The 13,300-nt window shown below is 39.4% G+C and overlaps 1 protein-coding gene across 2 annotated transcripts; it reads left to right on the top strand.

Moving 5' to 3' along the window:
* Positions 1-29: 29 nt before the first annotated feature.
* On the top strand, positions 30-13,212 carry LOC105355935. Of its 2 annotated transcripts, none has more exons than XM_011485274.2 (28): positions 30-99; positions 201-262; positions 449-470; positions 710-758; positions 1,087-1,228; positions 1,348-1,410; positions 1,503-1,696; positions 1,779-1,912; positions 2,750-2,868; positions 2,959-3,098; positions 3,830-3,935; positions 4,038-4,253; positions 4,324-4,494; positions 4,586-4,726; positions 4,860-4,909; positions 4,995-5,115; positions 5,204-5,322; positions 5,404-5,545; positions 5,761-5,954; positions 6,028-6,118; positions 6,199-6,322; positions 6,437-6,642; positions 7,251-7,400; positions 7,481-7,623; positions 9,276-9,412; positions 9,511-9,608; positions 11,227-11,380; positions 12,650-13,212. In XM_011485274.2, exons 1-28 carry the CDS (start codon positions 42-44, stop codon positions 12,736-12,738), a joined length of 3,435 nt encoding a protein of 1,144 aa, XP_011483576.1. In that variant the 5' UTR covers positions 30-41; the 3' UTR covers positions 12,739-13,212. The 2 variants fall into 2 exon arrangements, with proteins under 2 accessions (XP_011483576.1, XP_011483575.1); XM_011485273.2 differs by having other exon boundaries at positions 1,348-1,416.
* Positions 13,213-13,300: the final 88 nt, after the last annotated feature.

Here is a 13,300-nt window from a genome sequence, read left to right as displayed (position 1 = left end):
GTTGTTTAATCTGTGTTTCACAGCAAGGAGGGAGGCATCTCATGGCTCCAAATGGAGGAATCTGTTTTTTCATTCTTATTGTGACCTCTGCAGCTTTAGGTGAGTTAGAAGATCTACCTACTGCCCTTTTGTGATCAAATTTAGATTCGTGTGAGCTCTATGCAAGCCTCCCTGTGCTGACTCAGCACTACTGTGTCCAGCTCAGCCTCCAGACCTGACAGCTGGAGACAAAATGGGCTTTCAGGACATTGCCAAAAAGCTGGTGAGAACGTTTCAGAGTGCTCAAGATGAAAGCTTTTAGGCATATTCCAGAACGTCATCATCCCATCATTTTTGTCATAAAAGTCAGATTGTTGGAGGCATTATTTATTATTCATTTGTGTATTTATTTATATATATAAGCATGACTTCAGATATCTAACTGGGATACTTTTCTTCCTTTTTTTAGATGATGAAATGTCAGAGTAAAGGTGAGTTCCCTTTCAAGGCTTTTATTTTCTGAAATTCATGTTTGAGTCAAAGTTACCCCCACATGTGATAGAAACGAATAGCAAACCCATTAAAAAAATCACCTGTAAAGCAGTTAGTATTTAAATATTTGTTGTTGCAATGTAAGTGCCACTGAATGCTGTGTAAAATGAGCCCCACAGGTTTGCAAACACACATCTTTTGTTGTGCTGCACACTAATGTGGAGGGTGTCCTTTACAGGATTCCCGTTGCCTCAGATGACGCTGCTAAAAAGTGTCTTCAATAGCAGGTAATTACGTTTTATTTGAATCTTTCCTCTTGGTTGTGTTGACTGTTGAGGTGAGTCGTGGTTAGCGTTTATGAAAATGAGGCCGAGCTGCTCTGCCTGAACCAATGTTTTCCATATACAAAGAGCCTTTTGATCGTAAAATGATCCCTTTCAACTTTTTCCCAGAAGTCCAACCTTTTCCATATTTGTTTTGGGCTTTAAAACTGAGTATTGGACAACAAAGCAGCTCATGGTACCAAGGGTCATGATGAATTTCTGTGTCCATTTTTATTAGATCTATATATTTTAAAACAGGTTACCTACTTTTATTTTCATTGTTGTTTTAAAGTGACTTGATTGCAGCGGACAGAACCGCTGAGCAGTCCAGCACCCTCCTTCCCACCTTTCTTCAAGTCTTGACTTCAATCACTCCAGGCAAAAATAATGACCCAAATAATCAACTCAACTTAATGAACACTGTCGACAAAATTGTAAGAATACACTACAATACACAAAATTTTAAAAATAAAATACATTTTAGTAGTGCTGAATGTCCTTTTTTCAATCTGTAATTTATCCCAAATGACAGTTTTCCTTTCTTTTTTTATAGACAAACAAGATGTTGAACTGCAGCCATCTTTCCTTCATGATCCAAAAGATAAAGAACTCATCTGTGAGTGTAGACATTAAAAACAAACTCCAACAATCACTCTTTGGCAATAAATGTGCTCTGCGGCTGTCGGGTAACATTTGCTGTTCCCGCAGGAATCATCCTCGTGTTTTTTAAGAGCTTTCGTGGCTCCTCTGTCATGGACAGCTTTGATAACCCAAGAGGACAACAACCTCGACCCAGACAGCTACGATGCCCTGCTGTGGGCCGCCAAGCCTGTGCTGGTGGACGTACCCTCTGAAACAATGAAGCTTCCTACCAAAGTAGAGGGCCAAAACATGAAAAACATGTGTGTGAAAAGGATGTTACTTTACGTAAGGCAAAGTTCTGAGCAAGTTTTCCTAAAGTTGTCAAACCTTCTGTGACTTTAGGATGAACATGCTGCAGGAAGTCTATAAAACCATGACTGACATTCAAAGAACTCAGGTGCTAAAGTGGGCAAAGGAGCAGATCATGGAGAACTACTTTAATTGTACATTAAGGCCACCACCAGACCCTCAATCAGGTAAGGAACTCGAACAAAAATGCAGTCAATCCTTTCATTTTTACTTGAAAACACATTCAGTCCTTCCTTTAGTCTGAACAGGTTTAAGTATGAGTGATAATACAGAGAAAACACATCAGAAAATAAATACATCTGAATTTACTAACACATCCATGAAATTTACAATTCCATCGTGTTTAATGTTGTAGAGTAAAAGTACCATCAATTATGCTTTAGTCACAGCCACTCGTACAAGGGTTGACCTGTACGCCACACTCAAGTCGTTAGTAAGATGCGAGTTTAGGCTCCTTACTGACAGCGTGCAAATGCTGCTCGCACAAGGTGTGCAGGTACGAGGTGTGTGGGTGATTAGGTGTGTAGGTGATTTCCATAACTCTAGCAGTCAGCCTGCAATATCAGAGCACAGAATGAACACACGAGTATCACTTGAACAGCACTTACGGGCTCCCTTGCGCCATGTGCTGGGTTTGGGGAGTTAAAGAACTGAAAAATCCCAATAAATTGCCTGCTTCTCACCTACTTACCCCAACGTATTGTTCTAGTGTACGCAATGACCTGTCGTCCAGAGTATGCCAGTAGAAAAAAAATAAAAAGAAATGAACATTTTAGCTGTCCGGGTTCACAAAGCCGTCTATGATCTTAAAACTTTGTGTGGGCCTCCTGCATGCCCCACACAGGTTTGCCCATTTTACAACCCCCAGGCAGCCTGTCTCCACCCATAAGGCCACTTGTGACTAAGGTTTTACCATGGGGTGTGATGGATCGTCATGAGCTTTTGATTTTGGGTTGTTAATTTTTCATCATGTAAGAATATGCACTCTTTTATCCTTTACACAGTTCTGATGTATCACTGCAAACCATCACTGCAGTGGCTGGATTTGGAGTCTTTGTCCATCATGGGACCTTACATCTCCCAGCTGATGCCCGAGGATGTTGATTCTTGCCCCAAACAAAAGGTGGTCTGGGTTCCTTCAGAGAAACACTCACACACATTGGAAACAAAAGGTTAAACGCTTGTCTGTATCGGTTTTCTCGTTCTTCCCCAGCTTTGTGAGTTTTTCCTCTCAGCGCAGCTAAGATCCAGCGTGGGTGAAGCAGCAGAGATGGGGCCGAGCCTGAGCAAAAAGTTTCTCCAAAGAATTCAGGAGTGCTTCAGTGAAAACGAGTTTCAACATCATGTAGATAAGTGTGTATCAATAAAATAATTAATTTAATTAAAAAAAAGTGAGTAACACAGAATAAATGAGCTACATTTTATTAGAGATTGCTTACACTGACTTAAAAGTTATGTGACGGAATGAAGTGTTTATGGAAAAGACTACCAAACAGTTTATACTCAAATTCAGTAAACATTTTAAACACTGTTAAAAAAAATGTTTAAAATTTTAATATACACCTGCTCTAACTGCGGAAAGCGGCATGATTTTTAACTCACTGTAATGTGGTCATTTAGGGTTATTTTAGGATTTTTATATTCTGGTTTTAACAATTTTACCAGTCTTATTAATTGCATATTTTTATTTTTAATGAATGAAGCACTTTTTGTTTAGCTGCAAATTACTTAGTTATGATGTGTTGTTTTCAGTGACTATATGATGCACTTTTTATTTTGTAACCGTACACTTTTCTCTCAATAAATTCTTTTTTTTTTAATGAGTGACCCACTAACCAAAGAGCACTTAAAAAATTTAGTTTAACCAAATGACAAATACAGTACTGTCTATTTCTTTGGTTAAAACGATAAGATAGTAGATAGATGTAGATAGATGTATATATATATATATATATATATATATATATATATATATATATATATATATATATATATATATATATATATATATACATATATATATGTCAGCAAAGAAATTGACAGAGCAATACAAATAACTTATTGTTTTCTTTTATTCTCTGCAGGCTTGGCCCACTGGCTTGTTATTATGATGCTCCAGACTTGACCCCTGACCTCAGTCAAAGACTGCTTTCTCAACTAAATGACTGCAACCACACCCTTAACCCAATGGTTTGTCTTCCTCTTTTCAAACTCTCAGAAGTCTTTTACATTTTGAAGAAGATCACAGCAGTGTGTGTGAGCTGTTCGTCTCTGTTCCGTTTCCACATGAAGCTGAAGAAGCGCCTCGTGAACTGCATGATGTCAAACTCGAGTGATGCTAAAGCTCTGCTTAGCCTGGGCAACAGCGTAACTTTGCTGAGTCCTGAGCAACTGTCTGCGCTCCCTGCCACCAACCTGAGCAATGTGCTCCAAAGTCTGGGCCTCAATTTGAGATGGACGACCGGTCAGCTGCTGACCATCGTCAGGAATCAACTGGGTGATAAGAAGGTGAGCTTTTGGAGATGACAGTCCTATTTCTGCAGCCGATCTTGGCTCCTGATGCTCTACTCCCCCTCAGTGCGATGAGGTGTCAGGCAAGGACCTGCTGGCCCTTCAGTCAGTCGCAGCGGGTTTGCCGAGCTGTGCGCTCAAGAATGACAAAGTTGAGGAAATCCTAACAGACAAAGAGGTTCTTAAGAACATGTCCCAACAAATGAGGAAGGGGCAATTAAAGGCCATGCTTCAGGGGGTGAGTACGCCGGGAAAAGAGAAAGTTTCTGGTGATCAAGGGATAAATATATAAATGCAACCCCAAAGAAACCTGAATGTTTCTTCTGTAGCTGCTTGGAAAAATGAATCCCTCAGAGTTGGTGCAGAAGTTGCCTGGCCCATTGCTTCGCAGCATTTCTCTCAACAACTTAGACAAAGCAAACATCACCTCACTGGACCAAGTACAGAATAAAACCTGGAGTAGGTCACAGGTAATCTTGCAAAGTAACTCAAACACTATCCCATTTCAGGATTCAAACTATGTATCTTTTATTTGTCTTTCACCTAAATATCCAGGCCATTCACATTTTAGAAATGTTGCATGTTTTTTTGTCTGTTATATAGGCAGCTTACCTGGCAAAGAAGATGTTTAATCTCAAGCAGCTTCACTTTCAGTGAGATACACAGCTCTACCATTTCAGCTCATTTATCAACAAATGCCACATTTAGTTCAATTTCAAACGTTTGTTTCTGATACAGAAAGCTGAATTCAGTCCTTCAGGGTGTAACCTGTGAGATGATTGACAATGTTTCAGACAGCAGTGTCATGGAAATGGCTCAGGCCATAACAAAGACCCCACAGTGGCTCTCCAAAGTCCAGGTAAGGATGTACTGACCAACGCAGCACACCCAAGCAGTGAAAGGCTTTCCGGTGCGTCAGGTGAATTCTTTACTGAATGTGTTTTCAGGCAAGGTGTGCAGCCCAAAAACTGTTGCTGACTTTGGAAAAAATGAGACCTAATTATTTAAAAACCATCACGGAACAGGAGCTGGACGCAATTCCCACCACATTGTTACTATATTTGCCGTAAGCACAGCATTTATTCTTTTCATTTCTGTTTTCAGTTTGGAAAACTTGGATGTTTTTGACTCTTTTCTGCTTTTCAAGGCCTTGGAACGTGAAGGATTTGCCTGACTCTGTGTGCCGGGCATTTCTTGACAAAATGCAAATGGCTAACCTGAGCTCGCTGCCTCTTCATGCTCCATCACGGCCTGCAATCACCCAGAGAGCCCTGCTTTGCCTCACTAATGTAAAACATTTCCACCAACACAAACACGTGTACTTAGAATTGTCTTGGTCTGTGACGCACCATTGGAAATACAAACTTTTTTTTAAATCATAGTTTTTTACTTAGTTCTTCAATGGATTTTAGCTGCTGCAACATTAACTTAACTTGAGGCTTATACATTTTCACTCTAGATCAGTATACAACCTGCATCACTGATGTTTTCTGTCCATTTGCAGGGCAAAAACCTGTCAGAACTGACAATCGCAGATATGTCCGGGCTTGGACAGCTTTTGTGCGAGGTGAAGCCTTCCCAAATTCAACTGATGGCCCCTGATGTCATCAAGTTCAGCCTCCAGACTATGGCCTTCTGCTCGCACATTCCTCAGCTTCACAAGCATGATCTGATTCAGATGGTCAACCAGACCTTTGGGTAGGAAACGTTGGTTTGGGGGTTGACGGTGCTGCAAAGAAAGCTGAGTCTGATGTGTTATTAATCGTCGCAGAAATCCATCTGATTGGCCAGAAAAAACAATGGAGAGTCTTGGTCCCCTCCTTCTTTTGGACGATAACACAGCATCTTTTTTACCGAATAAAGTAATCATCAAACCCACTTCAGCATCTTTGAATGAACATGAACTTGTAGATTTACTGTTTAACCTCTTGGTCCCTGTTAGCCTTGGATGAAGGATGTTTTGGTTTTCCTGAAGTCCCGCCTCCACCTCACTTCAGATTTTCTGCAGAAGAAGTTGTTTGATCTGACCACCACCGCATCCAATGCTGCACGCAGAAAAAGAGAAAGTAAATCCATTATAGCTGCTTTCACGCTAAATGATCATGTATACTTACTTTTTCAAATCAAAAAATGTCATGACCTCTGACAAGTTAGTGACATCCTCTGTTTACCTTTTGCAGCTGGCAATGGAGGTGGCTCCTCTGGCAATGTAATAGATCCCAGCGAGAAGTTGATTGAAGAACTGGGAATGAACAATGTCTATTGGACAGCACCAAAGCTGGAGATGATGTCCAACAGCACATTTCTGGCTACTGTAGAAACCCTTGGAGCAATACCAGGCTACAGTGCAGACCAGCTGCATGTCCTCAGTAACAAAGGAGTTCAGGTACAGCGCTTGGATAAAAGGAGAGGATTCCTTATGGACGCATTTAGAGGAAAAAATCCTCTTTCCTTTTATCTTTGTTTTTTTTCCCCCATCCTGAAATAAGGAGTTACTGTGATCAATCCAAAAGTGAAATTAATGTATGTTAAATGTGTGTTAAATGATAACACTGCAAAAACTGAATCTTAAGAAAGTAAAAATTCAGCTGTTACAAGAAAACTTGCCTAATTTCCTCTATTGCAAGGAAAATAATCTTTTCAAGAAAAAAAGGGAAATAGCAAAACAGTCTTAGTTTAAGAAAACATGTCTGAGTGACTAAAATTTTCTTTTTTAAATCAGAATTCTAAGACCATTTCTCTTACCCCATTGGCAGATTGTTTTTTGCTCGTTTATGGTAAAAATTTCCAATTTTAAGAAATTTTGACTTGGTCGCCTGTTCTTGCACGATATATAATAAACTCTTTTTTGTTAGCTAATTCACTTTCTGAGAACCATAATCAGTGCATAGAAACGTTTAAGTGTTTTTTCAATAAAGAGAGCTGAAATGTTTTTCATTTTCTGAGCTGTTTCATATTTTTGCAGTCTGAAATTCATTTTCTTTTCTACTGCAGGCTTTTGGACCAGTAACTCAGATGACAGACAGGGATGTTGCACGGTTGGGATGTATTACCCGGGGATTCTCCAACTCCGACCTGGAGAAGCTCCCGTTCTCTCTGGACATTCTGGAAGGAATCGCTCACTGTGGTTGGAACGACTCACAGGTTCATTCATAAACACGGTCATGGTTTGTCTGATATACTAAGTTCTCTCTTAAAAGGTGTTACATTTTTTGTCTCATTAGATGGCGTCGGTGTGGAAAAGTGCTGCGAAATACAACAACCTGACAGTGCCCAGGATGAGAGCTGCAGAGATGGTTGCACTAAACCGCTTCATTTGTGGGCTGAACTCCAGTGAGATCAGTCAGCTGAGCGTGGACGCCTTTAAGTTTGTGCAACACACACACACACACACACACTCCCACACACAAAATGAATGAAATCAGTCATTTTCTTGTCTGACTTCTACCTCCATCACACTTTCTAAAGAGACTAAACCATTATGATCCCCGAATACTAAAATATTCATTTTTAACTTTACTCTTCAGCAACATAAACACCAAATATAACTCTTATTTTATTCTTTGGAAAAATAAAGATTCTAATCACTAATCACTGAATAGTAGTTTTTCCCGTGATGAATGTTTTTTACTCTAGGGCCTGTTTAGAAACTGTCAGTTCCTCTTGATCCCATTGCTTTCGCACATTTTCAGTTCAATTTCTAATTCAAAATGATTCACTTAAATATTGGGAAAAAAAATCATAGTGAATTGTTCCCAAATTTCCTTCCAAACGAATCTTATTTGTCTTTTTATTTTGGGATTCAAAGTGAACTATTCTGAAACGTTTGATGCATTTTATAAATTCTTATGTTGAATCTAAAATAGAGCGTTTTTTACCTGGAAAAAAAAGAGGTCACTTTAATCAGAATCCAGGCCTTGAGGGCTGGCATCCTGTTGGTTATGAAGAAAACCTCCTCTGCTGCTGACTACCTGCATCAGGTGTTTTTAGCCAATAAGGAGCTTCAATGGCAGGTTAGTTGAAAAACTTATAGGACACCGGCCCTCCAAGGCCTGCAGTTTGAGACCTGTGCTTTAAAAAGAAGAATCATTTCTGCCTTTTCTAAAGGATTGATTTTTAGCCTTATCGCCCCTCTCTCAAATATGTCCGACCATCCCAGTTATGCAGGATAAAGTGGCGACTCCAGCCAGTCTATTTTTACAGATCTAACTTGTTTACAGATCTGAACAGTGAAAGATGATGTAAACTACTAACGTAGTAATAGATTTATTACAATAATAAAGTTTCTTCATGGACCGTTAAACTCACCACACAGGAAAAGGCCACCAGACAGAGGACTTGTTACACATTTCTCATGTATTTGATGGGATTCTGGAAAGATTTTTAAAGGTGGGTGGCCAAGATCAGGTGATAAAATAAAAAGCCCACCTTTGATCACAGGAATAAAATCAGCAATCATTCATAAAGATTTTACTGAAAACATGATCCTCATATTTTAAAAAAAATGAATTATTCCGTTTACCATTTTCTAGGCTGTTTACTGACTCTTATTTTGTAGCTGAATAAAAACCTACTGGACACGAGGATTCATTTTACATATGAAGTACCGGAGGTTGTAGGATGGTTATGTTGCTATGGAAAACCTAAAAGAAAATGATTTTTTTTGTTTTTTTTTAAGGTTTGAGATATTTTCAGATTATTCATACTCAAACTTCTCCCTTTTTTAACCAAATCAAATTATATAACCTCACAAAACCACTGATGATACTCTTGTAAAACAAAAATAAGCAACATACAACATTATGTTTCAGTTATTAAAGATCAAGAGGCTGTTTTACGCTTAAATACACTGATCTTTGTATGAATAAATAAAGGTTTAATGAAGATTTACGCTTGTTATTTCTGATCTCAGTATTGTGTCTTTGACTTAACAGTTTTTATAGCAGTTGGGCTTTAGACATTCAGCAGTCTGTAAACTAAGAGATCATGGATCCGAGTGTGTGTGTTTGTGTGTCACAGGGATGCCGTGGGGTCCATAGATGCTCTTCAATGCTCGCGTAACATTAAAAAGCTGCTCAAAAACCTCACAGTGTCGGCATTTGGAAATCCAAGCACCTGGACTGAAGCACAAGTGTCTGACTTACACAGCATCATTAGTAAGACCATTCTTTGAATTGTGTCAAAACTGCTATAGTTTTCCTATTTTCTCATTGTTTCTAGTTTAAAAATGGTTTCCTTTGTTTTTCTCCTGCAGCTGGCTTGGATGTGGCTGAAATGGCTTCTCTAAAACCATCCGTCTTTTCTTTTCTGACTGAGAGCTGCATCCCACACATTCCTCCAGAAAACCTTGTGGTAAGTGGCTTCCTCTAACCAGACAACAGCTGTCCGCTGAAAGAAAACTTGAGCTGAAACATCTTATAGAAAATAAACATCTTTATGATGCTTCTTCAGATTCATCGTTACTGTCTCCACGTTCTTAACCAAAAGCATTGATTTTTGGTGACTGGATCAGCCTTTAAAGGCCATAGAGCAGGGGTCGGGAACCTTTTTGGCCAGGAGAGCCATAAACGCCACATATTTTTAAATGTAATTTCGAAAGAGCCATACAATAATGTAGTGTCCCTTTCCCACACTAAGGCACGGAGACTTAACCTCTTTTAGGGTTCTTTATTCTGGTTACTGTAGACCGCAACAAACGCCGTACAATCAATTCAGCAACTCCTGAATCTCTCCCGCCGAGACGAGAGCGCTTCTCCCAACTTTATATTCCCCCGTCCTGCTCCAGCCCTCCCATTTCCTTATTCGGCCCATGGCTGAACACCATTGGTCCAAACTCCCTAACAACAGGCTGAGCGACAGAACTGAGGGCCAATCAGATCTCTGCTTGAACGATGCGTTCCATGAACTCCAGAACTTTTAACGCGGCCCAACAGCCAAGTTAAACTCAGTCCGCGACAATATGTTTAAAACTAAATATACAAGTGAATGTGTGCATTTGATGTAATTTCAACATTTTTAAAGTCCAATAAGTCTGTGGATTCTTTTTAATAACATTGTTATACTGTTGCTAATAAATGATGAGTATTTCTCGTGGTAGTTCTGCTGATGGTCTAGTCTGGTTGATCCGTGGTGAGTTTCTGCTTCATGCAGGCGTTGAGACTTTAAACGTGATCGTAGGTCTGAATGTTCTTTAGATGTGAGACAGACATGGAACCAAACACACACACCCACGCTGCAGGAGTGACGGGCAGCAGGTTTACGTTTTTACCATCATCTCTGCGCGATTCACCTGCTGCCGGTCCCCCCCCCCCCCCCCCCCCCACCCCCTCTGCTTTCTTCCTCACACATCCCGTCCCCAAAACTGCGCGCTCTTCCTCAGGGAGGCAATTCAAAGGTTTCCGGCTGGTACAAACTCTGTGAAATAATAGATAACAGTAAACTGATAGTTTTTTCTCCAAGCACCGCTACTACTGCGCGCCTCTGGCATCGCATCGCGCCCGAGAAGGACTGGTCTAATGATAAAAAAAAGTATAATTAAGGATTTGTCTGCGAGCCACATGTGACCATCAAAAGAGCCATATATGGCTCGCGAGCCATAGGTTCCCGACCCCTGCCATAGAGCAATATGTTCACCTCTGTTATGGTAGAAAGCTGGAACTCACCTGAAGGCCAATAATTTGGGGGCATTTCTAATCCACAAACCAAATTTACTGAGTTATTCAAATAGGACAGCACCCCTAAGTGACACAGAACCAAAGCTGATTAAATTTCTTTTCTTTAAACCTCTTTTCTCCTGCTAAACTATTTTCTTTGGTTTCCTTTAAAGCAAAAGTAAACAAATATTTAACATCTACAATATTATTGGGACACATTAATTAGCTGCTCTGTAAATCCCAACAGAGCAAATATGAATTTGGGGCTTTTGCTGAAGTAAATGTGTTTAAGGGTTTGTTTGTTTTTCCCCCTTCAGGCACTGTCTGTCGCTCAGCTGGAGGCTCTCGGGCCTGACAACGCTGCCATGCTGACCGCCGGACAGCGGGCAGTGCTGAGCAGAGACCAGCTGGCTGCTGTTGAAAGGGCTGCAACTGGTTCTGCTGCTCCACCACAGAACCCTCCACAGTCTGGTAAAAAAAAAGAAAAATGACAGAAAAAGAAAATAATACATCTGTGTGTTTAATACACACATACATACATATAACTTTTATCAGACAGAATTAAACATTTTTTTAATGCCATCGTAGTCACCTGTTGCTTGGTTTTTCTTAGGGGCCATGGTCAGCTCTCTTAGGGACCCAACTCCCTATGTTAAAGTGCCTAGCCCTTGTGCCATCCTAGGCATTTTAACATTGGGAGTTGGGTCATCTAGACCCACTAGACAGTGCACTGAACCTTTTTTCTTCAATGATTTGTGAACCTCAGTGGTGTCTATGGATTACATGAAATCTTTCCACCTTTATCCACTTTTGTCATGGTAGGGAGAACACATCAATGTAAGGGTGGGGTCATCTAAGATAACACAAGGGTTACAATAGCACAAGGTTACAGGAAGGCTCAAGACCAACTTTTTAATCTAGCTTTTAGTTGAAATTAAAGAATTGATTTCAAATTTTTATTACTTTATGTTCTCTTTTTACTAATTTTTTTTTTTTTTCAATTCACATCTACTGATTAACATCTGTCTATTGGGGCTTATTTATTAACTTATCTGGTTATTTGTCTGTTTTAACTTGCATGGGCATTTTATGTGTTTTATATAAAATATTTGTGTAATACCTTTTTATTTTATTTTTTTAATTTAATTATGTTTATATGAAAAGCACTTTGAGTAACACGAGTAGGAAAAGTGCTATACAGATCAAGTTTGATATAATTTTTTTCTCATAATTTTATGAATGTATTCTTGTGAATTTTTGACTTTTTCCCATTATTTTACAATTTTTTCTTGTAATTTCTTGTCATTTTTCTCAATATTCTGTTGTTCATTTTCCTGTTTTGCCTTTCTGCCCTTTAGAAGGTGCGGCAACAAATTTCTTGCTTTTTTTGTCTTTTTCTTTTCTTACATTATGCTTCATCTTACGCTTTTTGTTTGTTTTTATATCTTTCAAAGTTTTTTGTTTTTTTTTAATCACACTTTTAGATAACCATTATTATAGACATTTTAAAGTTTTTAGCTCGGGGACCCCAAGGTGTTGGGGGCCCCCTGGCAATCGCCTTCCTTTGCAGTATAGTAAGTCCGCCCCTGAACGGTAAAACCTCAAATTTTGCAAGAATTGTGGCAGGAATTGTTCATAAATTCATTTGTATTTTAAATGTGACCGTTTTTTTTTCTGACTAGGGTTTTGTAAATGTGGCCGATGAAGAAAAACTGTCCTCTGTTTTCATGTGACTTTCAGATTCTGGAGCTTCTGCTCTGATGGGCGAGGGGGTCTGCATCCTCGTGAAGCCTCTTCTCTTTCTCATCATGGGGATCGTGCTGCTGTGAGAACACAGTCCGCCCTTCCAGCTGCAATCAAAGCACACGGCACTTTTCCCTCCTCGAAGCACTTAGCATCTTATCTTTAGGGGTTTGTTTCAGATGAAAACCAGTTTTAGATTGGAGGAAAGTAGATTGCTAAGACTGTAGTAATGTTTGCATGTGCTTCCTTTGCATGTTTGGGTTTTCTCAGAGCGATTTGACTTCCTCTGGTGGTTTAAAAACACACTATGGACCAGCAAATTGTTAAGTTCGGTTTGGGAAATGGATGGAATAAAATGATACTCTCAAACACACATTCAATATTGCTGACCCACATCACTGCATTAATTCACCACTTAACCACCAGATACATTTCAATTCCTTTATTCTCAGTAGCATCTTTCCAAAAACACACACTGGTGTGATGTTTAAAAACCCACTCTGATGGAAATGGTGTCTTTAACATGTTATGTTTTTTTTTAATGACGGAGGACATATATAAAATAAATTAAGCTCAAAATTGCATTTCTGATTATTTCTTTATTCAAATTGTTGTATGAAAAAGAGCGCATTTGTGACAGAAAATGAA

This window comes from Oryzias latipes, chromosome 16 (genome assembly GCF_002234675.1).
Source record: "Oryzias latipes chromosome 16, ASM223467v1".
NCBI classification, from domain to species: Eukaryota; Metazoa; Chordata; class Actinopteri; order Beloniformes; family Adrianichthyidae; genus Oryzias; species Oryzias latipes.
This window is presented reverse-complemented; position numbering and strand designations above follow the sequence as displayed.